The sequence below is a fragment of the Dendropsophus ebraccatus genome, chromosome 8 (assembly GCF_027789765.1).
Source record: "Dendropsophus ebraccatus isolate aDenEbr1 chromosome 8, aDenEbr1.pat, whole genome shotgun sequence".
NCBI classification, from domain to species: domain Eukaryota; kingdom Metazoa; phylum Chordata; class Amphibia; order Anura; family Hylidae; genus Dendropsophus; species Dendropsophus ebraccatus.
In genome coordinates this window covers 100,190,007-100,217,560 of record NC_091461.1, presented here as the reverse complement: position 1 = coordinate 100,217,560, position 27,554 = coordinate 100,190,007, and the positions used below count along the sequence as shown (strand labels likewise).

Below are 27,554 nucleotides of genomic sequence, written 5' to 3'. Positions count from 1 at the left end.
TATGCAGTAAGGTTAGCAGAGGTGCAGTAAGCTATATGCAGGTTGCAGCGTCTCCCTGATGTCTGGCCCAGCCGGTATGGACACTGTATTTCTGTGCATCCTGTCTCTGGGCTGTCAGTCTCTGAGCACACAGTGCATCCAGCCCATGAACACTACGCACTATGAGTTTCTCACGTACATTATTCAGCTCGTAACTCACAGCCTCTGAAATCTATTAACGCCAAATACTTACACTTTAAGTCATAACTTTTTCCTAAACAAGCCAAGCACAGCGAGATGGAACATTATGTGCGCATAGATATGGTATGTCACGGTAACACGCACTGCACATCGGCGCACAGCAGGCGGACGACTTTACAAGCTCTTTATAAGAGGAGAACTGCAGGGAGGTCCATCCTAATACGGACCCTGGGACCCCCTTCCCCCTCCTCGCTGTGCGTATCGGAAACATTCACACATAACTGCTGACAGGATGAGGGTAGAGGTGACCCGACAACCACCCGGCTCCTATAACTGGGTCACATCTCCATTGCTCCAACAACTAACCCAAGAATAAAAGGCCCGAAGTGGAAACAGCGTGTAAGAAAAATACTGCAAAACTCATTGTATGGTGTCTGAGACCGGCTATGATTCCCATATGTCAACATTTGGGGCTGCTAAAAATTAAGGGGCTCCAGCACTGATATAACCTTTAAAGACATTACATAATATGAGACTGATATCAGCGTCTCCTCTTATAACGCTCCAGTTGTTTGTGCTCTGTATTAGATGATAATATACCTTGTGTGGAAGCTGATTTCATCTTGTAAAAAGCCCCCGCTGTGATCATTGTGTGGTGTCCGTCCTGTCAGCTACACTCCTAATTTTCCCAGCATGAGACGAGGAATCTCATTCTAGACAAAAAGCAGAACAGACATCTCCAGAAGGTTCTAGATCCCAAAACATCCACAGCTATGTATCATCTGCTGCTGAGCCATGATAAATTGTATGGCCAACACTGACCCCGTGTTACTGGTTACATTACAATAATTAGCCAATACTGTCCTCCAGAGCTGCACTCACTATCCTGCTGGTGGGGTCACTGTGTACATACATTACATTACTAATCCTGTACTGATCCTGAGTTACATCCTGTATTATACTCCAGAGCTGTAATCACTATTCTGCTGGTGGGGTTACTGTGTACATACATTACATTACTTATCCTGTACTGATCCTGAGTTACATCCTATCTTATACTCCAGAGCTGTAATCACTATTCTGCTGGTGGGGTTACTGTGTACATACATTACATTACTTATCCTGTACTGATCCTGAGTTACATCCTGTATTAGGGCCCTATTCCACCGGACAATTATCATTCAGATTATCGTTAAATTGTTCGAATCTAAACGATAATCGTTCGGTTGAAATGCAGTTAACGATTAACGACCGAACGAGAAATCATTGATCGCTTTATAAGACCTGGACCTATTTTTATCGTTGCTCATTCGCAAAACGTTCACAAATCATTCGCATTGAATAAGACGTCGTTCGGTCGTTTGCAGTAGATACGAACGAAATGGCGAAGAAAAAACGATCGCAAATACGATCATAAGTAACGATCAGGGCTGTATTAACAGCTGCTGCTGCCCTAGGCACTAAACCTCAAGACGCCCCATCTACACGCACCTATTGGCGATACCAGACCTGACCAATACCACCATACCCCCCCCACCCCCCTGGAAAAGACACCAGATTTACTAGCAAATCTGAACGGGAGGAGGGAAACTAAAAAAATAAAAACAAAAAGAATCGTTTTTTTCTGTCCCCCTGCTCCCTGGTGCTGCCCCCCTGCAAGGTGCTGCCCTAGGCACCGGACCACGGGTACCTAGTGGTAAATACGGCCCTGGTAACGATTATCGTTCCATGGAAATGAGTGAACGTTTTCAGGTCTTTCGCAATAGCGGTAGTTTGAGATCGTTAATGATTATGCGAACGATAATCTACCAGTGGAATAAGGCCCTTATACTCCAGAGCTGCACTCACTATTCTGCAGCTTCAGAGCTGAAATCTCCCAGCATCCCTTGTTTTGACTTCTGTAACTAGTGAATTGCATTCTTATATTTTTATCATCTATTTAACATAAAACACATTTCAGGAGAATTATTATAGCACGGACATTTAGAGATGAAAAACCAATGACATCAGACTGCGGCCCTCCGTTTTACATGATTAGCTCCTGATCTGTACCTTTACGCTGCCATATCCTGTATCCAGCCTTGCAGCACCCGACTCCTCATTTTCTCTAAATCCTCTGGATAATCGGTGAGATATGAAACCTGTAACATATATGATATTTGGGGTGCGCCGCTCACAGGACGGCAACTTTATCCCCCTGACTAATAGATACATTAGGGTCAGTTTCATTCTGATCAGGATACACAGTTTTTAAAATCTCCGTATCACTGAGTTCGGTTTCTCTGCAGCTGTTCAGAGTGTGAACAGGGCTCAGAATCATTGTGGCACAATATTCAAACACCTTCAGGTCAGGTATCAGCAAAGTGGAGTAGTGCTATGTGTGGGAACCGTCCTAGCATGCCTGATCTAGAAGAGCTTGCTGCACCATGTAGTCCCTCCGTACCAGCCCTGGTTGGTGTATATGGAATAAGACATCTGTCACCTCGGCTGCTGCTGATCCACATCCCTCCCCTTGTTACCTTGTTTTATGCTGAACTCAGATCAGGAGGAGATGAAAGGAAACCGCCGTAACTGGATTAACGTAAGAGTCAAACAATCTTCAGAAGCTGCAGGAACATCTAATTACAGCGATCAGCGGCTCAGTGCAGATCTCCACCGCCTCCTGCCTCCTCTCCCCGGGACTCTGGCTCATTCACAAGAAGTTTACGCTTTTTTATTAATTACGTACACAGCTGTTTGGGGGATTGAAAAGATGGCAGCGGGGGGGCGTTTACACTGGACTTATCTGCATCTGTAGAGCCCCTGAGCACACCGTAGGAGATAGGTTACCAGCACAACCTCTTAAGATGATCTTATGACTGCCAAAGCCGGACACTGACTGAGAACCTGGTCAGCTGAATGTGGATGGTTTACTGTACACGTCTCCAATAGGATCAGCAGTCAGTGTAACTGGTGTAACTAAGGCACTTTTCTGGACCAGTATTTAACCATAATACTCCGGCTTGTTCCTGCGACTTTACACTCTTCCACAACTAGTACAATTTGGCGCTCTGACCACGTGTTCAACCGTAGTTTTGAATCGTGAAACAAGTGTATTACATGTGGCAGGTGTATGATGTGCCTTTACATGTTGTGAATATACGATGTGTGTACGACATATCTTTACCTTGTGGCGGATGTACAATGTGTGGCGAATGCTCGACGTGTCTTTACATGTGGCGAGTATATGATGTCTGGCAAGTTAAGATGTGTCTTTACGTGTGGCGGATGTACGTGGTAAGGCTATGTTCACACTACGTAAAACTACGGCCGCAGTTCTCGCCGCAGAACTACGACCGAAGTTTTGAGGAGTTGAACACAGCCTTATGTGCAATGGGATCCCGGCCGGAGCGTACACACATCGTATGCGCTCTGGCCGGGATCCCATGTGGCGCCGGAAAAAACTGACACGTCAATTTTCTGCGGCCAGAATTCAGTAAATTCTGGCCGCAGAAAGACATGTCAGTTCACACAGTGAAGCAAGGGGCTCCGGCCGCTCGCTTCACTGTGGGCTATGGGAAGCTCTGATGCGGGCGCGCGCTGATGCGCCCACATCAGAGCTCTGCGGCCGGACGGATCATCCGGCCGGTACCTAAGTACCGGCCGCGATGATCTGGGCACAGAACGGGTCACGGAACGGCCGGTCTGATACGACGTGTGAACATAGCCTAAGGGTTTAACATGCTTTTACATGGGGTGAGTGTACGATGTGTCTTAATGTGTGGCGAGCGTACCCCTTGTCTTTACATGTGGCGAGTATACGATGTGTCTTTATGTGTAGCAAGAGTACAATGTGCCTTTACATGTGGTGAGTATATGATATGTGTGGCAAGTGTATGCTGCATCTTTACATGTTGTGGCCATGCTCACACATGGTATAACACAGGCCTGGTCACAGAACGGCCAGAGTTACTGAAGATCTTCCCGGCCAGATGATCTTCATTCCTGGTTAATTGGAATGCGGGAGCATCCCTGTGCTCCCGCATCCCAATTCACCGCTGCACACAATGGAGCGTGCGACCGGAGAGGCCGCTATTTAATGATTCACGGCTGGAGAAAACGGACATGTAGTTTTCCGTGCGACCGGATGGGCTCCGGCTGGGATTCTATTCATTCACATACAATGTATGTTTTGTATAAATCAAGGCCTTTGTTGCAACAACGGCCGTGATTTATACAAAACATTCGTTGTGTGAACATGGCCAGTGAGTGTACAATGTGTCTTTATGTGTGGCAAGCGTACCACTTGTCTTTACATGTGATGAGTATATGATGTGTCTTTATGTGTGACGAGCGTACGCCGTGTCTTTACATGTGGTGAGTGTACGATATGTGTGGCGAGTGAATGCTTTGTCTTTACGTGTAGTCTGTGTAGTGATTATTCTAAAGTAAGTTGTTGTTTTTAGCACGCTGGGAGTTGTAGTTTTGCATCAGAGTTAGAGCTATAGGTTGGGAAACACTGCTGTGGGACACACTGGGAATTGTAGTTTTGTATCAGCTGAAAAGCTACAGGTTGAAGTGTTAAGCATGGTAAGAGTTAGGGTAAGTTCACACTACGGATCCCTTGCGGAGACTTCAAGCGGATTCCGCCACGCAGCCTCTGCTTGAAGCTCCGTCTGTTCCATAGACTCAATGATATTTGCCGGCGTATCCCGCCATCCGCCCAAAGAATTGACTACATTAGCTGGAGTGGTCACAGACTGCAGAACACTGCTGTGATGATGGGAGTTCTAGTTCTGCATCAGCTGGAGAGCTACAGGCTGAGGAAAACTGCTGTGGAAATGTTTATTTCCCAAAGAGCTTACACTCTATTCAGAGCTGTGAAGCTGCTGTGTGTCTGGTGTGATCCAGTGAAGAGGGGACGGAGTAACCACTCAGCAAGGAGGAGGAGGAGGGAGCGAGGCTCTAAGCGGTTCTGTGTCTCATTGTCCACGCTCAACCACTAATTTGCTGATCGCATTCTCCTGCAGGAGAGAGAACGTTCCGCCGGCTTAAGAGACAAATCAGATACAAAACAGAGAAGGCACAGCGCGGGCACTAAACCAATTAACACGCCATTCTCCGCCACCATTGCTCCTTTTGAAGGCCGGACGGGGAGGGGGCGGTGGAGCTGACGGCTTGTACCGTAACCTGCTGCCTAATAGCCATAACGTTTCCATTATTGACGGTACAAGATATTAAATAAATAATGAAAAACGACACACTAGGGGGGAAAATGGCCGCAGAAGATGGAAGCCGAAGACAGAAAACTGCCGCTATGGTCACAGAGCTAACACTCCCCCCAGCAGACAGAGGCATCCCAATAAACAGCTAAAAATGCTTCCAATTACTTACATTGTTTAGTAACAGAGAGTTTAGTGTTTGTGGAAGAGTTAGGCAGACATGGGGGATGCTCCACTCCTTCGAGAGTGCAGCGCTTGCAGAAGATTTACTTTAATGACGGAAAATGCAGCCAATAAGGACAAGTTAGAGGGTGCGGGACTTTGAGAGTAATGGGGTACTGAGAGACAGCTCAGGGTTTGGAGTGCCATACTCCAAAAGTGACTGCTGAGAGAAGGATAAAAGCTCAGGCAAATGCTAAAGGAGTGCGTCCAAAGAGAGAAGTCAGACCTCAGTCAATTGTGCAGTATAGAGAGAGAAAGCAATATTTTGATAGTACATAGAGAGCGAGAGAGAACCCTGACATTTAGAGAGAGCACTCCAGTGAAGATGATAGTCAGTGACAGTCTAATCACAAAGTACTGACGAATTCCCAAACTCCCCAGCTCTTGCGAAACGACAACTTTCACCGTGCACTACATCAATGTTCCCCAATCTATTGTGCTCCAGTTGATGCAAAACTACAACGCTCATCATGCCCTCCAGCAGCACTCACCAACCTGTGGTTCTAACGGGGTTGCAAAACTGCAAACCCCATTAGGGCTCACGGCATGCTGGGAACAGTAGTTTTGTAACAGGTGGAAGAACACAAGATGTAGAAGGTCTCTGGTTGGACTAGACCATAGTCCGCACACATGTTGCCATTTTCACACAATGCACTGGGATAGTAGATTCATTGGTTCTGACCTCATCTCCTGCAGCTGTTGGAGTTAAGGGGTTAAATCACATCCTCCTCCCTCACCCTTTCTTCCCTAACAACAAAAGCCTTTAAAACCCAATTGTGATTCAAAAAAGTTTCTTCCCCTCCACTCGGGGCAGCTCCTTGTCCCATCATCCATCCTCAGCCTCATCAACCCCCTCTGATGGGCGACAGAAAGGCCCCCCTCATCCCATTCAGATCATGGAGCGGCAGAGCTTTTCTCTGGGACGCTGGCCCTATCCAGCCCATTGTGAGGTCTGAGCTCCATGTTCTAAAGGGTCACGCCAAAGAGCTCCGCAGAGCACCCCCCACAGTCAATGCACGGCTGCCCTCTCTTCCTGTGAGATTAGAGGCCACAGAGACTCCGCTGCCGCCACCACTGCGGGCAGAAGGGGCGCAAGAAATTCCTCTTTAGGAATAAAGACTCTGAAAAAGGAAGACAGAGGATTAGGAGAAGATAAATGCACTAAGTCACTTCCAGGCGACTTCCTCAGCCTTCACCCATTGTGACTCTTTGATGCCAGGGCACGAAAGTTAGAACAAAGTGACTTAATACATCAGTGAGCAGCGCACAAGGGCCAGGCCGTGAATATCCAGGGATGCGGCTAAACGCTCCCCATTGTCTTTACGTGTGCAGCCGGCCGAGATCCTCACACGTCAACCAACCCAAGAAATCCAAGACAGCGACAGGATCACAAGGAAAAGATCAGATTCCACCAAAGCCGCCATTGTTATTACCACAAAAAGTCTATAGCATTCTATGATTGTGTCGCCTGCATTCTCTTCTTAGTTGTTTGCATGTAGCAGGAACATGACTGGGGTACAAGGCACTACACATCAGATCAATGATCCCAAACTGGTGATCCTCCAACTGTTTAAAAATTACAACTCCCATTATGTGCTGAAAGTATCCCATTACTCAGTGATTTGCATCCTATAGCCCTCCAGTTGTTATTTCCATCCTCTAGCTCTCCAAAATACAACTCCCATCATGCCCTGACCAACCCCCAAATCAGTGGTTTCCAACCTGTGGCTCTCTAGCTGTTCCAAAACTACAACTCCTATCACGCCCTGACATACAGGTTCCCAACAGGTGGCTCTCCATCTGTTTCAAAACTAAAATTCCCATCATGCCATGACAGACCCCCATACTTATTAAATCAGTAATCTCCAACCTGTGACTCTCCTGCTGTGGCAAAACTACAACCCCCATCATGCCTAGACAAACCTCCATTCAATTTGATCATTTTACGCAACCTATAGCTCCTCCAGCTCCACCTGACCGAGCCCTATACACATCCCCAAAGGGTGATGGGTGCCACAATGCAAACATAAACCATTCTATAAAACCCAAAGAAAGAAAAAAAAATTGTGTGAAAACTAAAAACAAAAATAATAATTCTTAATCCTATAATAAATTTCCTGATTATCATCTTTCCATATAATATTTTTTAAGTCCCTGAAAATTTCTGAATCTTTAGCTAAAAACTGAGCATGTTTCCTCGTGTAATTCTATTAATTAGCAATCTCGGAATTTTATATGGTATTTATACAGTATTTTTCAAAAACTTGAGTTTTGAAAATTTCTAACTTTATGGAAATGCTAAATTTTATTTTTGTATACTATAAAAAAATGCTGAAATTTCACTTTTTCCAATGAAAAAGTATTTGCAGAATAGATGAGATTTGGCAGCTTTGGCTGTGGCTATTCTGTGCTGTAATCAGCTCAGTGTCCTACTGCGGCCCTGGCCCCGGGGGGCACACGGCTCAGTGCAGTCTGTGTGGTGCAGGAAGCGGCCCTCTGCCCTTTTGTCCTTGGTGAATGGCGGCTAATTACTGCGGTCACACTGCATGTTATCTCCTATCTCCCAACAAGAAAGAGGCAGGCCCTGGCGAGCACACACAGAGAGGGGCCCGGACACATGGGGAGGAGGGCGGGCTGCGAAAAGTAGACCCCACCGGCAAACAACATATCATTTTTCTTGTTCCTGGAAAAAAACATAGAAAAAAAAAGATGTGAAAGAGGCGAAGAAAGCGTCAGACAATGGCAGAGGACCCTCTATCGGACTGCGCAGGGGCCATCCATCCTGCTCCCTGCCAGCTCTGACTTATCGCAGCCTCTAATGAGGGATAATAAGGGGAACATTTTGTAACGACACGGCTCCTCTATGTTATCCGACAAGCAGCTGTGTCGTGCCACTGGCCGCAGGATGAATCGTATCTCGCCGGCTGCATGTGCTGCGTCTGCTGTAATTACGACGCTGCTTAAATAAAACAAGCTCTAAACCTGTCAGTCACATCACAAACGAATGGCGGCAAATCTCATCGCCGGGACTGCGATCATTGCTACTGATTTATTACAACGAGCAGAGTGAGATTAGGGCTGAGGGTGGGGTGATGTCAGGGTGAAAATAGGGCATAGGGTGGGGAGGACTGAGGGTGGGGTGATGTCAGGGTGAAAATAGGGCATAGGGTGGGGAGGACTGAGGGTGGGGGTAATGTCAGGGTAAGATTAGGACTGAGGGTAGGGGTGATGACAGGGTGAGATTAGGACTGAGGGGGGGTGATGACAGGGTAAGATTAGGACTGGGGGGGTGATGTCAGGGTGAGATTAGGACTGAGGGGGGTGATGTCAGGGTGAGATTAGGACTGAGGGGGGGGGGGTGATGTCAGGGTGAGATTAGGACTGAGGGGGGTGATGTCAGGGTGAGATTAGGACTGGGGGGGGTGATGTCAGGGTGAGATTAGGACTCAGGGTGTGGGGGGTGATGACAGGTTGAGATTAGGACTGAGGGTGTGTGTGTGTGGGGGGGGGGGTGATGACAGGGTGAGATTAGGACGCAGGGTGGGGGGTGATGACAGGGTGAGATTAGGACTGAGGGTGGGGGTGATGACAGGTTGAGATTAGGACTGAGGGTGTGTGTGTGTGGGGGGGGGGGGTGATGACAGGGTGAGATTAGGACGCAGGGTGGGGGGGTGATGTCAGGGTAAGATTAGGACTGAGGGTGGGGGGTGATGACAGGGTGAGATTAGGACTGAGGGTGGGGGTGATGTCAGGGTAAGATTAGGACTGAGGGTGGGGGTGGGGTGGGGGGGGTGATGACAGGGTGAGATTAGGACTGAGGGTGTGTGTGTGTGGGGGGGGGTGATGACAGGGTGAGATTAGGACTGAGGGTGTGTGTGTGTGTGGGGGGAGGGGGTGATGACAGGGTGAGATTAGGACTGAGGGTGGGGGTGATGACAGGGTGAGATTAGGACTGAGGGTGGGGGTGATGTCAGGGTAAAATTAGGACTGAGGGTGGGGGTGATGACAGGGTGAAATTAGGATTGAGGGTGTGTGTAATGTCAGGGTTAGATTAGGACTGAGGGTGGGTGTAATGTCTATTACACTCAGCGGTGCGCGGTCGGCGCCCGACAAAAATAGGGTCTAACCTATATCAACGATCAGCCGATGATCGTTGTCATCGGCTGATCGTTGCATTTATTACACGGAGCGATAATCGGCCGAATCGGGCCAATTCGGCCAATTATCGTTCCGTGTAATAGTACCCTCTGATTAGGACGCAGGGTGGGGGGTGATGACAGGGTGAGATTAGGACTGAGGGTGGGGGTGATGACAGGGTGAGATTAGGATTGAGAGTTGGGGTGATGACAGGGTGAGATCAGGATTGAGGGTGGGGGGTGATGACAGGGTGGGATTAGGATTGAGGGTGGGGGTGATGTCAGAGTTAGATTAGGACGCAGGGTGGGGGGTGATGACAGGGTGAGATTAGGATTGAGGGTGGGGGTGATGACAGGGTGAGATTAGGATTGAGGGTGGGGGGTGATGACAGGGTGAGATTAGGATTGAGGGTCGGGGTGATGACAGGGTGAGATTAGGATTGAGGGTGGGGGTGATGACAGGGTGAGATTAAAATACCAGCCAACCAGCAGCACAGGATTTCTCAAAACAGCTGAATGCACATCTCCTCACCGGACTGGACCCTTGGTCCATTGTATCAATATCCAATATACGAGACAGCGCTTGGAGGTGAATGTAACAATTTATTCACACCAAATCACGCGTCATTTCAAAGGTTGCAAGATTTAGGGTGAGATTAGGACTGAGGGTGGGGTGATGTCAGGGTGACTTTAGACCTGAGGGTGGGGGTAACAACAAAGTAAGATTAGGACTAAAGGTGGTGGTCGATGACAGGGTGAGATAGGATGGGGTAGTTGATGTTAGGGTGAGATTAGGATTGAGGGTGATGGAGGTGTTAGAGTGGGATTAGGATTGGAGGTGGAGAGTGATGTCAGGATTGAGGGGGGGGGTGATGCTGGTGAGATAAGGACTAAGGTGGGGGTGATGTCAGGGTAATATTAGGACTGAGGTGGGGGTGATGTCAGGGTAATATTAGGACTGAGGTGGGGGTGATGTCAGGGTGAGATTAGAATAGAGGGTGGGGGTGATGTTAGGGTGAGATTAGAATAGAGGGTGGGGTAATGTCAGGGTATTATTAGGACTGAGGTGGGGGTGATGTTAGGGTGAGATTAGAGTTTAAAGTTGGGGGTGATGACAGGATGAGATTAGGACGGAGGTAAAATAAAAATTGAAAACAGAAGACTAAAGTTTACAAAATTAAAATTAGAAAACTACTATAAAATGGACAACAGGAGAAATATTAAAGCAGAAAAGGCTGAGAACATCAACAGGGCCAGCGTCAGCACAGGGCCTACCCGGGCAAGTGCCGGGGCCCACAGTGCCTCTAGGGGCCCAGAAAGCCCTCTCACTGTAGTGCAGGGTGAGTGCTGAACATCAGAAGACACAGGAGAAAGGAGCAGGACCTCGTACACCAGTCTTAAAATAGGCCCCGCCCCCTTTCCCCACAGCCAAATTCACTTAGTGAATCTGGCCAGCCTGGCGCCTGACCATGTGCCCTGCGTTTTAAATCTGCTTCCAGCAGGTGTAGATTTGGTTCGTGATTTACGTCTGCAAGCAGGCGTAAATCATGATAGACGAGGTGTGAGAGGAGGCCATGCCTCCTTCCAGCCTGGCCACACCCCTCTGAGCCCCCAGCCCATTGGACGAGTGAGGCATACGGTCGGCGTACACCAGACAGAAGGGGCGAATCTGCGCCTTCTCCCTGGCATACGCCCTGGCAGTTAGTCAGTAATGTGTCAGTAAGTGTGTGTGTGTCACTCAGTAATGTGTGTCAGTAATGTCTGTGTCAGTAAGTGTGTGTGTGTCAGTCAGTAATGTGTGTCAGTAATGTCTGTGTCAGTAAATGTGTGTGTGTCAGTCAGTAATGTGTGTCAGTAATGTCTGTGTCAGTAAGTGTGTGTGTCAGTCAGTAATGTGTGTCAGTAATCTCTGTGTCAGTAAGTGTGTGTGTGTCAGTCAGTAATGTGTGTCAGTAATGTCTGTGACAGCAAGTGTGTGTGTCAGTTATGTCTGTCAGTAAGGGTCCATATACACAGAAAGATTATCTGACAGATTATCTGCCAAAGATTTGAAGCCAAAGCCAGGAATGGATTTGAAAAGAGGAGAAATCTCAGGCTTTCCTTTATTACCTGATCTCTGTTTATAGTCTGTTTCTGGTTTTGGCTTCAAATCTTTGGCAGATAATCTGTCAAATAATCTTTCTGTGTAAATGGACCCTGAGTGTGTGTGTGTGTGTGTGTGTGTGTGTGTGTGTGAGAGAGTCAGTAATGTGTGTCAGTAACATCTGTGTCAGTAGTGTGTATGTGTCAGTCAGTAATGTGTGTCAGTAATGTCTGTGTGTTAGTAAGTGTGTATCAGTAAGCGTGTGTCAGTAATGTGTGTTTGTATATGTTAGTGGTGTCTCAAGTGATTGTGCATAGTGGATGAATGAGGGGCCCGCTGAGGCTCTGTCGCCCAAGGGCCCGCAAAAATATGGAGCCGCCCTGCTCATCAATTATGGTGGAAAAACTGCTCAAATCTGTCAGCTCACTGAGGGCTGTTACAGCTGTATATGTCTAGAGAAGTCTATGGAGTTGGGAAGGGAAGGAAAAGTGAGCTTCAAGGTGAGGCAGGGACGGAGTCTGCAGAGGAGAAAACTGGTAAGTAAAAAAAAGCATATACAAGCTATATAATGGCCACACAGAACAGCGCATCCTATTAAGTTCCCTAATGCTGCGTTTACACGAAACGATAATTGGCCCAATCGTACGATTACGATGTCGAGTAACGTTTTTTTTTTTTCAGAACGATCATCGTTTAGACGGTACGATATATCGTACAGAAAATTCGTTTTGCGACATTGGTTAAATTGGCGAACGACTGTTCACACGGAACGATCTGCAAATTTTTTGCGAACGATCAATGACGATTTGAGAACATGTTTAAAGATCAAAATGAACGATTTCTCGCTCGCCGTTTGATCATTTGCTGCGTTTATATGTACGATTATCGTCCAAATTCGATCGTTATCGCGCAAATTCGCATGATAATCGTTATGTGTAAACGCAGCATAAAGATGCAGGTAGGATACAGATACTTTTATATTTAAAGGCTGGTCACAAACGCTGTCTCTATTCCAAGTTGGCTGATAACAGGGAGCAATAGATAGTATTTACAAAGGCTCTCCCCTGAAATGCCCCCATTATTTCAGTATTTTTTCTGTGTCTTTGAGGGTGATGTTTGTGTCGAGCACACGCATGTACACATAGATATGCGAGCACACACACACACACACTGACAGCTCTGCTCACAGATTCCCCAGCTCAGCAGACGAGGGTCTGGCAGCCAAAGATCGATCGCCCCAGAAGGTGATGGATTGGGAGAATCTGCTGACATGAAACGTGTGAAAGGACACATTACCATGAGAAGGAGCAGCGTCCCCTACTGAGGGAGGATTCCCATCTGTGACTGTACAGGGACACTACAACTGCTCTCATCTCTCCATGATACCTGCCAGCACTGCAGCCACTGCTCTCTGTATCAGCCCTATAAGGTTTGGCCAGAGGTTGGTTAAGGTAATATTATTTATGTGACCGATATCAGCCGCTCCTCTTATAATACTCCAGCACTGATATAACCTCTAGGGAAATCATATGTGACTGACATCAGCCGCTCCTCTTATAATGCTCCAGCACCGATATAACCTCTAGGGAAATCATATGTGACTGACATCAGCAGCTCCTCTTATAACGCTCCAGTACTGATATAAACTCCAGGGAAATCATATGTGACTGATATAAGCGGCTCCTCTTATAATGCTCCAGTACTGAAATAACCTCCACAGAAATCATACGTGATTGACATCAGCAGCTCCTCTTATAATACTCTAGCACTGATATAACCTGCACAGAAATCATATGTGACTGACATCAGCGTCTCCTCTTATAATGCTCCAGCACTGATATAACCTCCAGGGAAATCATACGTAACTGACATCAGCGTCTCCTCCTATAATGCTCCAGCACTGATATAACCTCTAAGGAAATCATATGTGACGGATATCAGCGGCTCCTCTTATAATGCTCTAATACTGATATAACCTCTAAGGAAATCATATGTGACGGATATCAGCGGCTCCTCTTATAATGCTCTAATACTGATATAACCTCAATATGTGATTGAATCCCCTTCTTATAACGATCCAACACTGATATAAAGGTAACGTTGTATATGTGTGTTAATTGTTGTAATCTTACTCCTATGTGTGATACATTGTACATGGCCGCACACACAGTTCAATATGTCCGTGCAGCAGGTGACACGTTTTGGGTCGGTGCTGTCGGGGGGGACAGTTCGCCCCCCTATCCCTTAGCTTTTAGTTGTTCTTTAAAAATGTATGCATCCCCCGCTACTTGGCCTATTCACTATAGTTCCTTTTAGAAGGATCTGATATTGCGCATGAAACATCTTGCGCCCTGTGTGATACATTGCATGCAGCGGTGAGCACCCGGCACCTGCAGCAGGTTCCGCTCAGCGTCTCTCTGTCCGCCGGCGCCCCTGTCTCTGACCAATTTGTCACTGGATGTCAGTAAACGCCATCATTAGCATTTCTCGCACATATTGACACGTCTTGTTCCTGAGCGCTGAGTGATTTGTGTGGACAGAGGCCCCGCGACGACTTTTATCTCCATGGCAAAGATATTGACAGAATAACATTAGCGTCCCTCTCCGGACGACGGCGACTTCTGGACAATCAGAGGCCGACAAGGAGTGAAAGTAATGAAGACGAGAGAGAGGAAACAGAGATCGCTGACACCGAACCCCAGGGCGTCCCAACCCCAGCGTTCAGTGACTAAACACAGCAAAAAAGGATAAAGCACAATAACCATTCCATATACAGAAGAACGCGGAAGACGACAGATCCGTCTAACTCATGATTATCAAGAAACGTATCTGATCTGGTTAAAAGAGATCATCTTCCTCGGGGTGTCTCATATCTCCAGGGGAGCACAAAATTACAATGTATTAGCAAAGTGAGTAAGTTATGTTGCAACAAGGGCAAACTGGATGACCCCTCCATACCCTCTTTCACGCATAGTAATCAAATATTATATCAGGAAAGAAATTCCAATAATTAGGCATCCAATGGTCTAGAACAGTAACTTTCAACCAGTGTGCCACGGCACACTAGTGTACCGCGACACATGGTCGGGTGTGCCGCGGGGAAAGTTCCCCAAACTATGGTGCCCATGCAGATCGCCCTGCTGCTGCTGTCCGCCTCACCTACTGGCCGCCTGTAGTGCCCGGACGTGCTCCTCCTATCCAATCAGCGGAGACCGGGAGCGTGGTGCGCTGCGGCGGGCCGTGATGCACGCATCCAATCAACGTGTGCGCTACGGCCCGCCGCAGCGCACCACTCTCCCGGTCTCCGCTGATTGGCGGAGCACGTCCAGGCCCTATGGGCAGCCAGTAGGTGAGGCGGACAGCAGCGGCGACCATCTCGGAGGAGGTGAGGAGGAAGGGGGGGGGGGGAAGAGAAACAGGAGAAAACAATGGGGGAGAGAAACCTGGGGATGGGGAAGAGAAACATGGGGATGGGGGAGAGAAACAGCGGAGAGAAGCAGGGGGGGAGAGAAGTATGGTGGAGAGAAGCATGGGGGAGACAAGCACAGGAGACAAGCAGGGGGGAGAAGTATGGTGGAGAGAAGCAGGGGGGAGAAGTATGGTGGAGAGAAGCAGAGGGGAGAAGTATGGTGGAGAGAAGCACAGGGGGGAGAAGAAAACAGGCCCAGGTTTCACACTGAGTGAGTATAAATACATTTAGAATCTATATTATTAACTATATGTATAATATGTACTGTTTTAGTGTCATTTCGTGCCATTTTGGTTGGTGGTGTGCCCCGGGATTTTTTAAGTATAAAAAGTGTGCCGCGGCTCAAAAAAGGTTGAAAATCACTGGTCTAGAAGAAAGGCAGAACCTATAGCGATCTGGGATCATAATCCACCACACAACCCCATAGAGCCACATTACACAATGGCCAACCAGATAAAACATGGCGGCACCCGGTCCCCCAGATAAAGCGTTACTCCAGCTCTAATGGAATCCCTCCTTTATAATGTCCTGATATGTTATATATTACAGTGTCACATCCTCGTTTTTAGACCACAGACTAACAAGACGTCTTATGGCACATTAGCTGCAGCTGTTACAAAGCCACAGATGTACAATAACTGAGATATGAGCGCTGCGATTTGTCATCAGTTCCGTTATTCCTTAAAGTGTCACTGTCGTTTTAGGATTTTTTTTTGCAGAAATCAATAGTCCAGGCAATTTTAAGAAACTTTGTACTTGGGTTTATTAGCCAAATATGCCATTATCTGCATTCAAAATGACTTTCCCCAGTCCCCCCCCCCCCCTTTCTCTCTCTCTCTCTCTCATTCACTGCTATGGAGAGGGGAGGAGGGAGATTAGTTGGCAGCAGAGAGCAGAGAACAAAGGATTACACAGTGGGACCTGGGTGAATGCCGGTATTCAGAGGTCAGAGGAAATAGCCTGGTGATGTAGCTGTAAATTAACTCTTTGTTGTTCTGTTTTGGTGCCTCATCTCCCTCTACCCCTGCCCTCTCCATAAGAGAACAATGAAGATGGGGGGAGACCTTCAAACTGCTTTTTTCATGATAAAAATGCATTTTTCGGCTAATAAACCCAATTGCAAAGTTTCTCAAAATCGCCTGTACTATTGATTTCTACAAGACCTCCTAACTGGATGCCACCCTATGATGAGATGATCAAGAGGGCTCTCTAGAGCAGTTCTCCCAGCATAAAATGTATTCTGGGGACACCCCCTTGAAGTTTCTTCCGTTAAGAATGGTGCCATTGTATTGTCCTAAATGGGAAACATTTGTCTTTGTGATGTTTAAAACCACAGGAAGATCCTGCAGTTAAGATCACATTTGCACCCGTATTGGTTTCCTTTCACCATGACCGCCGTTCATTACACAACGCTGTAATAATTATCAGATAAAACAAGAAACACAAAACACGAGAAATCACGGCGGCGACACGGTCGGGTTGCATCATGAGATCAGTCAGCCGCTTTTCTCTCTCTGTGACCTTAAAATTGTTCATTAATATTTCAGATTCCTTGGAATTTGTGCTGCAAACCGCCGGCGTCTCCAGGGAAAAGCGTGGAGCAGAGCAGTGACAGGCGAGACACCGTCTGTAAGGGTTATATGGTACGAGGGGACCCCAAAAACTGCAGAGCCGGAAAGGTAACCAGCAGGTCCAGTAACCACTTACAGCTGGATTCTGATTGGCTGCCATGGGCACGTACATCACTAACATAGATTTGCGTATATATGAGGCTGTAAGTGGCTACAACTAGAAAATCGATATGAAAGGTGAAAGACCGTCAGCGGCAAACGGATCTAGTCCGGTCCGCTCAGCGCAGGAATGAGATGTGGGAAGTAAGAAGATGTGAGTGTGAACAAGGCCTCTGATCAGTAATTAGCGTGGCGCTCTAGGCAGGTGGCGCGCTCCGTTAGTCACCACCGTTCCGCCCACAGACTTATCCGTAATTATTATTATAAAACCCGTCATTTCATTTTAACCGCCGCAAAGAATAAATGGCACCATCCAAGTTTTACTGAGCAGAAAGGTTACAGTGTAACAAGCGGCGGCGGTTACCCCGGAGACACCGCGTCGCCTCAGTCGTCACATAACTCCCCGTAATGATGGACACATTACAGCGAGAACTTTACAGGCTCTGACACCGCGCCATGGCATAGCGAGAGGCTACAGTCCGTGATTCCCCGCACATCACCTGACGGATGGTTTATTTTATTGTTCGTGTGTAAAAAAAAAAAAATCCACAAAATCGGGAAAAACGGTAAAAAGCGCAAAAATGAAATAAAAAGAAATTCCCGGAAGCTGAAAATAAAAAAAATAATAATAAAAAATGCTTTAAAACCCAGAGAGAGGAACAGTGACGGCCATAAATCAGGCGCCACCGCCGCCACAGAGTCCTCCGCACGTCAGGCCGAGGAGCTTTCTGCTGCAAAAATGTCATTGGGAAAATCTGGTGTCTGACAAAATCGTAAAACATGACCGGACGCCATCATGACCGCCACATCATCCCTCTTAGCATCCGTCGTGTACTACAGGATCGATGGCCAAGATCTCTGTTTCCTATTGGTGAATAGAATTATTCCAGATCACATCTAAAGGCTGCAAGTCTGCCCTGACCTGCTCTTGTTCACACAGCTGAGGGTTTGTTACAATGTATAAGTAACAACAATAATCTGAGGTACCTCTTCTGTCCTGATCTTGTCTTCCTCACAAAGCTGATGCTTTGTTACAGTGTGCTAGTGAAGAGAATAATCTGTGAGCTAAATGCAACAGAAGCACACTCATCTTCCATCACTCTCATCCTAATCTACTCTTGCCTACACAGCTGAGGGTTTGGTACAATGTATTAGTAGATAATCGATGAGTAAAACCAAGAAGCCGTACAGATCCTCACAGCACTTCTTCGACAAGATATTAGGGGGCAAACTAGACAACCTCTTTATAATCTACTGACATCCTCCTTGCATCAATAATCTAGAAATCTGGAGCAGACGCCATGTTTTACACAGAGATGGAAATATTAAAAGATCCTTCAAAGAGGAAGAAGACTATACATTATAACATTCCAATAATCCGGCATCCAGCAGTCCAGAAGAGACGCAGGATTAGACCCTCAGGGTGACAGCCACCCTGAACTATAATCATCCAGACTAATCAAATTTGTGCCATCATGCCTGATAATCTGCAAAATATCCCATAATGGCAGTTTAGAACTCATATCGGGCTTCAAAATGTGAGACCCTGTGCAATGTTCTTCACAGAATGGATCTATTCAGGGTAAAGGCCTAGGCAATGTTCTGCAGATCTGTTTAGGCCCGTGGCAATGTTCTGCGGAGTGCAGATCTGTTTAGGGTAAGGCTCCAGGCAATGTTCTGCAGAGCGCCTGTTTGTTTAAACCCTGGGCAATGTTCTACAGATTGCAGATCTGTTCAGAACTTGGGCAATGTTCTGCAGAGTGCAGATCTGTTTAGGGTAAGGCCCCAGGTAATGTTCTGTGCAGCGCGCATCTATTCAGGCCCTGAGCAATGTTCCGCAAATTTCAGATCTATTCAAGACTTTGGCAATGTTCTGCAGAGCATGTATCTGTTCAGGCCCCAGGCAATGTTTTACAGAATGTGGACTTGTTCAGGCCCTGGGAAATGTTCTTCACATCGCAGATTCGTTCTGGCCATGGAAAATGTTCTGTAGAGTGCGGATCTGTTCCGGCCCTGAGCAATGTTCTGCAGCACCCAGATCTGTTCAGGCCCCAGATGATTCATCACTCTTACAGCCGGTGAGACTCAGGGGTTCATTCCAGTAAAGTATTTGTCAGCTCTGAAATATGACGATAAATAGGATATCATGGCCGACAATACCGACCCCGCGCATTCACGACTATTTATTATGTTACTGTGACCCTGCCCAACCCCCGGGCATGACTGCACCACCATCTAGGGCAGCGCTTCTCCACCTGAGACTCTGCAGCTAATGCAAATTTACAGATGGAAGTTGGATGCCCTGGATTGGGGTACACTGTCACAGAGAACGCCCTAGTCAAAGGCTGTCAGGGCATGATGGGGTCTGTAGTTCTGCAACAGTTGCAAAGCCCTAGATCAGGGCATACTGGCACACCTCTGTTGAAGATTGTCAGGGCATGCTGGGAGTTGTAGTTTTGCAACAACTGGAGTTTCACAGGTTGAATAACATTGCTCCCGGGGTTCATGAACAACAAATACACTGAGAGAGACACTAATATCACGTGCGCTTTCTTTTATTAACTTGTTTTCCAGCCTTATAATTAAAGTGTCCCTGTCGTTATAACTTTCAAAATCTACATCAACAGTAGATGTGATATAAAGCAAGTTTGCAAAATACATTCATAATTTTTTAATTATCATGGAAAACACGGCTTTTCCTGTCTTCTGACTCTTTCTTTCCCCTCAAAAACAGGAAACAGTCAGAAAACAGGAAGTCCTGTGTATCCCAGGCCATCTGAGCGCTCACAGAGAGAAGGCAGTCATGTGATTGATGGACACATTGAGCCGTGACTCTCTGTACTGGCCAGAATTCCTGTATTTAATCTGTTTTTTTTAAACCAGCACAAGTCAGAAAATCTGCCTTCTGGAGACTGGACCTGGATTTCTGGTAAGTACAGCTTTGTTTTACAGCACGAGAACAGCAAAAAAAATAATGAATGCAATAATAAATTGCAAACTTGCTTTATATCAGATCTACTGTTGATTTCGATTTTTTTTTTTTTTTTTTTTTGAAGCATACCTGATTTTTAACAAATCAAAAGTGGTCGTGGTTTCAAGCAGTTTTGCTTTATACTTTCTTCAAATCTGTGTTATACATAAGGCCAAACTGTGCTCCATGCTCCCTCCGTGCCGATATTTGCTCTTTTCTCTGTTCTAAAAAAAAGACCCAACACAAGAAGTCCCAGTCCTTTGTGCACTCATACAAGAAAAAATACCTGTTAATCAGGCAGGTTCTATATCATCTAAGGGCAATTAACTGTTTTTTTAAGGTTAATTATATTATTAACTTTTGCTAATTATATTAATACTATGCAGCTTACCAGGAGACAATACTCTGTGTTATGCAACAATTCATTCAGTGTAATGTCACTGTGTGGTTACAGAGGTTTTGTGCTATGTGACAGGAGAGCTGACCATACAATGCGAGCACCATCGGGATTCTCTGCTACAGAATGTAGCCATACACATGTACAGTGAAGATTTGTCCCACTCAGTGCGTACTCAGGAATAGTTGTTAATCAATACCAAGCCATGTCTGTGAGCGTGCAAAGGACTAGGACTTCCTGTGCTTCGTCTAATTTTTTTCAACAGAGAAAAGACAAAATATCGGTATGGAGAGAGCATGGACCGCACTTTGACAGGAAGGGAGACACCTAGTGGCCATAAGTATAATGCGGATCTAAACATGGGGAGCTAAAAATAAATTGTGTGTATATATATATATATATATATATATATATATATATATATATATATATATATATATATATATGTATAGTATATTGCAAAACTGCTTGCGATCACAACCCCTAATGATTTAAAAAAAAATAATAATAATAAATGATCACAGTGCCTCTTTAATCGCATTGCATCATTACATACAGTCATCACGGCACATGAAGCAACCGTCAGCCCCACAGCCGCCAACTTCTCTATTATCAACAATCAATGCTCTGTAATAACAATCCATGGGACTAACTGGTCAGATCCATCATCCTCCAATCAATTTTATCACTGATCCCTGTACACTGTGGTGCAAAGTCAACCCTTTCCTGGCCTGGGGCTCCACAGCAGAAGACTCCACTGAGTCTGCTCCATTATGGCGCAAAGTGGTGTTTACACTTCAGCTCCACTCGCCTCACTGCAACTCAGCTGCAATATCACACACAACCTGAGGACAAGAGGGGCGCTGTTTCTGGAAGGAAGTATTTCTGTTTTTCTAATCCTGGAGAACCCCTTTAAAGCGCAGCAGGCTAGGCATGGGATATAGGCACCAGATATATGGGGAATTTTTTTGGGTGTTTGTCATCCATTTGCTTTTTAACACATTTTAGTGTATGTTCAGTGTATATTTTTAACAGTATTTTTGCATTTTAGTTAGCAATGTTGCAGACAGAGACCTTTACTTTTAATGAATAACTTTATATACGCTTCCTAACACACGGTTCTGTCCACGGATACGTCAGCTTACACATTTGCTTTGCACTTTCGAATATGGAAACGTAAAAAAATATGATGCGACTGCAGCCTGACCGCCTGTACATAAAAAAAAAAAAAAAAAAAATCAAACAAACCGTCCAATGAAGGAATAAAAAATCTTTGTGGCAGATCTGCAATGTAAATGGAGCTGCCCGTCCCTGAGCGGCCGTAACGCGCTGGATGCCCTTAATGAACATAATAATGATGATGTCGGCAATTACAGGCGATCTGGAGACGGGCACCGGATTAACCCGTCCGGCACGAGAGCGAATGCACGGCGGGAAAAGAGTGAATTAAAAAGCGATCTGCATATTACGGGACGGAGGAGGAGGAGAGAAGGGGAGACGAGAGATTTCCTCAGTCTGCAGGCGTAAGAGGGCGAATGAATGGCGAGGGCAGAGATGTTTACAGGACGAGGGGGGGGGCATCACAACATCTGGTTAAGTGCTGCTCAGGCCGCTGCCAGGCTCGGGAATTAGCACAACACTTGTGTCGGGAAATGCAGCTCACACTCACGCCACCAGTCCTGGAGAGCAGCTGGAGAGCAGGATGGCAGTGCACGAGGAGGTGGCCAATACACAATTTTAAGGGGGGGGGGGGGGGCTGGTTACAATTTATGATTTGTGTCAATTAACTTGCACTTTTTTCCTGCACTAATATCACTTGTAAAAGATTTATCAGGAATGATGAATTCTGCACATTTTCCAAATGACTATGTTGCCCTCTGGATTTTAAAAAAGTCCCCAAGATGGGAAACATTGATCTAACACAGCTGAAGGATGTCAGGGCATGATGGGAGTTGTAGCTTTGTAAGCACTACAAAGCCCTAAAATGGGAAAATTGATCGAATAGATTAAAAAAATCTTTGAAATCAGCTGGTGTCAAAAAGTTACATAGATTGGAATATTCTTCTATTTAATAATTTCCAGTCTTCCAGTACCTATCAGCTGCTGTATGTTCTACAGGAAGTGGTTTATTCTTTCCAGTCTGACACAGTGCTCTCTGCTGCCACCTCTGTCCATGTCAGGAACTGTCCAGAGCAGTAGCAAATCCCCATAGAAAACCTCTACTGGTCATGGACAGAGGTGGCAGCAGAAAGCACTGTGTCAGAGTGGTAGGAACACACCACTTCCTACAGGACATACAGCAGCTGATAAGTACTGGAAGACTTGAGATTTTTAAATAGAAGTAAATTACAAATCAATATAACTTTGACACCAGTTGATTTGAAAGATTTTTTTTTTTTTTTTTTTTTTTTTTGCTAGAACCTCTTTAAGGGATTAACTGTAGGCTGACATGACATGCTAAGAGTTGTAGTTCTGCTATAGCTAGAGAGTGCAAACAGGCCCACAATTGGCACAAATGTATAATAAACACAATAAGACGGCTATGCAAAAAGAGCAGTGTTTGCAAACTTGCTAACAATTTCACAACAGGAAGATATTTATTCTAGCAACATTTTTAATGTATTTTTAATATTTCACATTTTTTTTTTTTTTTTTTTACAAAAAAAAATGTAAAGAGTCTCTGACAGCAGAACAACAACCAACGCACTCATCACACTTAAAATTGTATTTATGTCCTTATGTACAAAAAAGCAGACAATGGGGGATTTATCATTGCTCTTGCATCCGTATCTGCGCAATTTTTTTTATTCACGGCCAGCCTCACTTTGGAATATTGACTATGCATTTTACTTTTGGACATATTTAGGGGGGCGTGGTTTGACCAGAATTCTTTTTTTTTTAAGATATATTTGCTGTTTGCAACTCTTAAGAAAAGTTGCTAAATTTGTGATTCTCATCTTTGGGTGACAAGAAAAAAATCTGAAAAAGTTTGCCTAACGCATCATATGTAACATGACAATATATAGGATTTGGAACGTTTGATCCTAGGTATAGGTTTACTAACTCATGGCGATCGCTATGTGTAAACAGGTTTTAAGCGAATGACAAAGAAAATCTTTCCAGTCTCTGTAAACTCTATAAAAGGACCCAAATACCCTACAAATATCGCATATAATACCACTATTGCAATGCTGTTTTTTTTCCACGGCTCGTAATTCAGAGCATAAGTTTTCCGAACAAGTCACTACGTGACCTGAGATCCTGCACAACACTGGTCTCTGTTTCTTTAAATCATAGGAAGCCTGATGGCCGTGTCACTCTTTAAAGTTTTGCAATCCTGAGACCTTCAGCTCGTCAGGAAGGAAGCCGGATCCTTATATTCTCCTGTAGGAATGTCGCTCTCACCACCAATACGCTAACCGCGGTGCATACCGAGGTGATGACATCAGAGGCGTCCACCACCACCGTACAACGACTCCTCGCTGTGACACACTGTATCCGCTGCAGCTGTCAATCACTATTTGTAACTTTCCATCTGGAGTCACGTTGTGCTGGTGAATTCACACGTGGCAGAATCTGGCCGACCATTGATGTGGATGGGGTTGTGTTATCAGCAGCAGCACAAGGGATCTCTATAGGCCCCAGTCAGATGAACAGGGCGGTCGCAGAAACGTCTGCTCCAAACCTGCTGCGTGTGAATTCAGCTCGAGCTCCGCAATAAAATAGTTTTACAGGAACCTAACAAATTTTACCGGACGTAATAATTGTATAAAAACACTGGATTACGTGTATTTTTGGTGTCAATCTCCCTAAAACGCGTTACCATAAACACAAAGGGGACGTGGCTGGAATGGTGCGGGATTGGAGTTGATCACATTGGAGGGTAAGTGACCTCCCCCATGGACGTGCAGTCTCTGATTAGACATTCAGGGCATGAAGCTGGCACAGAAATCGCCAACCCTCGCCAAGTTTGGGCAGATGGGCTCCCGACTGCGCTGTTTTTTTTTCCCACTATCCCCGAATCGCTTTCTGCTAGGAAACTCACCCACGTCAACAGAAGCCGTAGGGTCACGGTTGTATGGTCAATGTGTGTGTATGGTGGATTCAGTGCACCGTTCACATGGCCTGAAATGGGAAGGGGGGGTCTGGTGGATTAACCCTTTCATTTCAGATCATTCATTAACATCATAACTGTAACCACTCCTGAAACTTCAAATAATTGTAACTAGATGGCACGCCGCACCTCGACTACAGCCTGGATTTCACACAATATTTTAGCAGGCTGCACGTAAGACAATGTTCACATCATGGATGCTGATGTTCATAAATATGCATCAATGCCAAATTTTCAAGCCTTTCTTTTATTCTTTTTGTAGCATTTTTATGAACATTTTTAGTTTACATTTTTTGGCATGTTTTACAGGTGTTTTCGCCAAGTTTCATGCTCATGCTCTCTTTATTATGTAAAAACTTTGTTTGCAGATTCGGGTATCTTAAATGTGTTTATGCGCAAACAATGAAAAAGGTGCAAAAATTCACTAAGGTCGCATCACTTTTTCAATTTTTTTTTTACACTCTTATTAATTAAGGCTGTAAAAAAAAACTTTAGAAACAGTAGATTCGCTCTGGATTGGTTGAACATTTTGACTTCCCATTTGTATTTAAGAAATTTCACACAAAAAAATGCAAAAATTCTGCAATTATTTTCCAAGGCGAAGGGGGGTGTCATTACTTTTGCAATGAAAAAAATAAAACAGTGATGAAAAATATCCCTGCAAGTTTAGAGGAATTTATAAGAAATCTGTCTCTATGTCAGTCCTGTATCTGATTGGTCTATAAAATTAATGACCCCTCCCCCCCATCGCCCCACCACCCTGGGGTCCAGGACCCTGATAACTGTCCATCAAGACAGGTGAGACAAGGTCTGAGCCGCTTATCTCCAGTCTGAGATTCACAGTCGACGTGTTTTTATGGCTGCAGCGATGGAGGACGGGGCTCAAAGCGAATCCTTTTTAGCAGCATAAAGTTAACCTGGTGTCTAATTCAAGTCGACAGCAAAGGAAAGTAGCTTCAAGTGGAGAGAAAGAGACAGGACATCTCAATTACCCTCAGTGGCGTCGTAACCAGACGTTACAGCCACACGGAAGACGGAAAATGCTAAAGCCGCGCTCTACGAGGGGGAGAGAAATTTACACTCCGAGAGAGGAGAAAAAAAATGGAGAATAACTATTGCTTTACTTTAAAAATTACCCGTACTCTCCTGCGGGAGTTTTTATCATCTGAGCCGCGAGTGTGTGTCATTTTTTTTTTTTTTTTTAAAGTCAGCAGGATCCGGTCCTGAGCTCGCTGCCGTGCCATCACCTGTGTCAAATGATGGCACTCAGCTCTTTCTCATTGAAACACACAGGTAGCGGAGGCAGTGCCTTTACTGGAGGATTCTTTCCCCTAACAATCCAATATTTTTTTATTTTTTTTTGCAAATTTCGAAGGACAATAACTCATAATAAAAACTCCCATACCTAGCGATACCATAGATCACGTGATCACAAATATTACATTTTGTTACATCCTTACTGGTTGTATTAATCAGTCTAGATCGGTGCTCCCCAAATTAGGGGCTCCCCAGCTGATGCAAAACTACAACTACTATTGTGGGAGTTGTGGAGAGGCTAGGTGAATGCACCAAAAGCTGTCCAGGCATGATGGGAGTTGTAGTTTTGCAACAGCTGGAGAGCTACAGGTCGGCAAACACTGTTCTTGATCATTCACACTGAACCGTAGAAAAAACTATGGCAAAGTGGCATCGTAACTTTACAGGTCCCTGAAGAATGGTCTAGAGCCCCACATAGGAGCATATAGTACAGATTCCTATTCTCCTCTCTGTTATGATATCCTATGGGTATAGTCTCAGTGTGAATAGCGCCATGAGTTATGAATGTTTTCCCTAGTTTCCCTGGTTGGTGTCAGAGGCAGCACTCACTCTAGTCCTCCATCTACAGATCTACTTCTAGTCACTATGTGCTTTATATATTTCTACCCAGATAATGGAAAATTAGCCTTTGGATTTTTTTTGCCTTCCTCTGGATTAACACTGCAGGGTAACAGGAAGAAATGGATGGACATTTGTCTTTTTTCACCCTTACATACTATATTACATTGTAAATCTTCACAGCTACAAATCTGCATCCAAACTTTAGACAATAGGAAGCGGAAGCACTTACACCTTTCGTTCCTGTCCTCCGGGCTCGACGACGTCTCTCTGTCCGATATCAGGCCGGACACAGCAAACAGTTTTTTCCCAGTATCGTCCACCTTAAGTCCTCCAGGGGACCCTGTTGGGATCTGCGTCCCAAATTCGTACTCTTTTCCATCAGCATCAGAGAAGCGCAGGTGCGGGGATTCCGTATCATGGCAGCTCTTTAGGCGTTTGGCTGGGGTGAACGCAGACTGGTAGCTCTCCCGCTCCTCGGGGGAGGTGAAAGGTCGAAAGGCGCCCACGCCACTGTGGTTCAGCATGCTGATTGGGGAGCAGTCTAAGTTCGGAGGGGCAAACTGCGGGTGGAGGTGGAGGAGGGAAGGTGGAAAGTCACGGTTGGAGAAGGCTCCGGGGACCCCCCCCTGTCTATGGTACATGGAGGTGAAAGTGTATGAGCCATTGGTGAACGGAATGTGCACCTCTTTATCTACTGATACAGGTACCCCAAAAGGTCGCGGCTGCTGGCAGGGTATGGAGGCATCTCGACTGGCCTCGGCAGTGGAAGCCAACACCATCAACGCAGGAGAGGCCAGCGGGTTGGGAAGGAAGGAAGAGTTCTCCATCTTAAAGGCGGCTCGGTGCAGATCCATCTCTGACACTTTGGTTCTTGCCAAATCAAGAATTTCGGTAAAGATTCCTTTGGTGGCTGAGGCGACAGGATCTTCACACCAGACGGGAAACGTCACTTCATTTCTCCCTTGTGAGACCTGCATCCACACAACAAGAAAGTGAAAGAAAGATGTGAGCCCTGAGCGTGCAAAAATCAATACATCATTATTGTTTGTGTTAGCGCCATTTAGCCACTGATTCCCCCAATACACAACGAGGAACAAGATTATCAGACACAGGCACAGATCTGCAGCACGGGGGGAACTGAGCCGACACCACATTTACACGACCAAACGCTGC

The 27,554-nt window shown here is 45.7% G+C and overlaps 1 protein-coding gene across 2 annotated transcripts in view; it reads right to left on the bottom strand.

The window, feature by feature from the left end:
- RNF220 (ring finger protein 220) overlaps positions 1 to 27,343 on the bottom strand; it is a 167,388-nt gene extending 140,045 nt beyond the window's left edge. Inside the window, exon 1 of one of the 2 annotated variants that reach the window (XM_069981219.1) lies at positions 26,611 to 27,343. In XM_069981219.1, coding sequence (XP_069837320.1) covers positions 26,611 to 27,235 — 625 coding nt within the window. In that variant the 5' untranslated portion in view covers positions 27,236 to 27,343. The remainder of the gene's footprint in view (positions 1 to 26,610) is intronic. The other variant, XM_069981217.1, reaches the window with a different exon arrangement.
- Between the last annotated feature and the right edge of the window lie 211 nt (positions 27,344 to 27,554).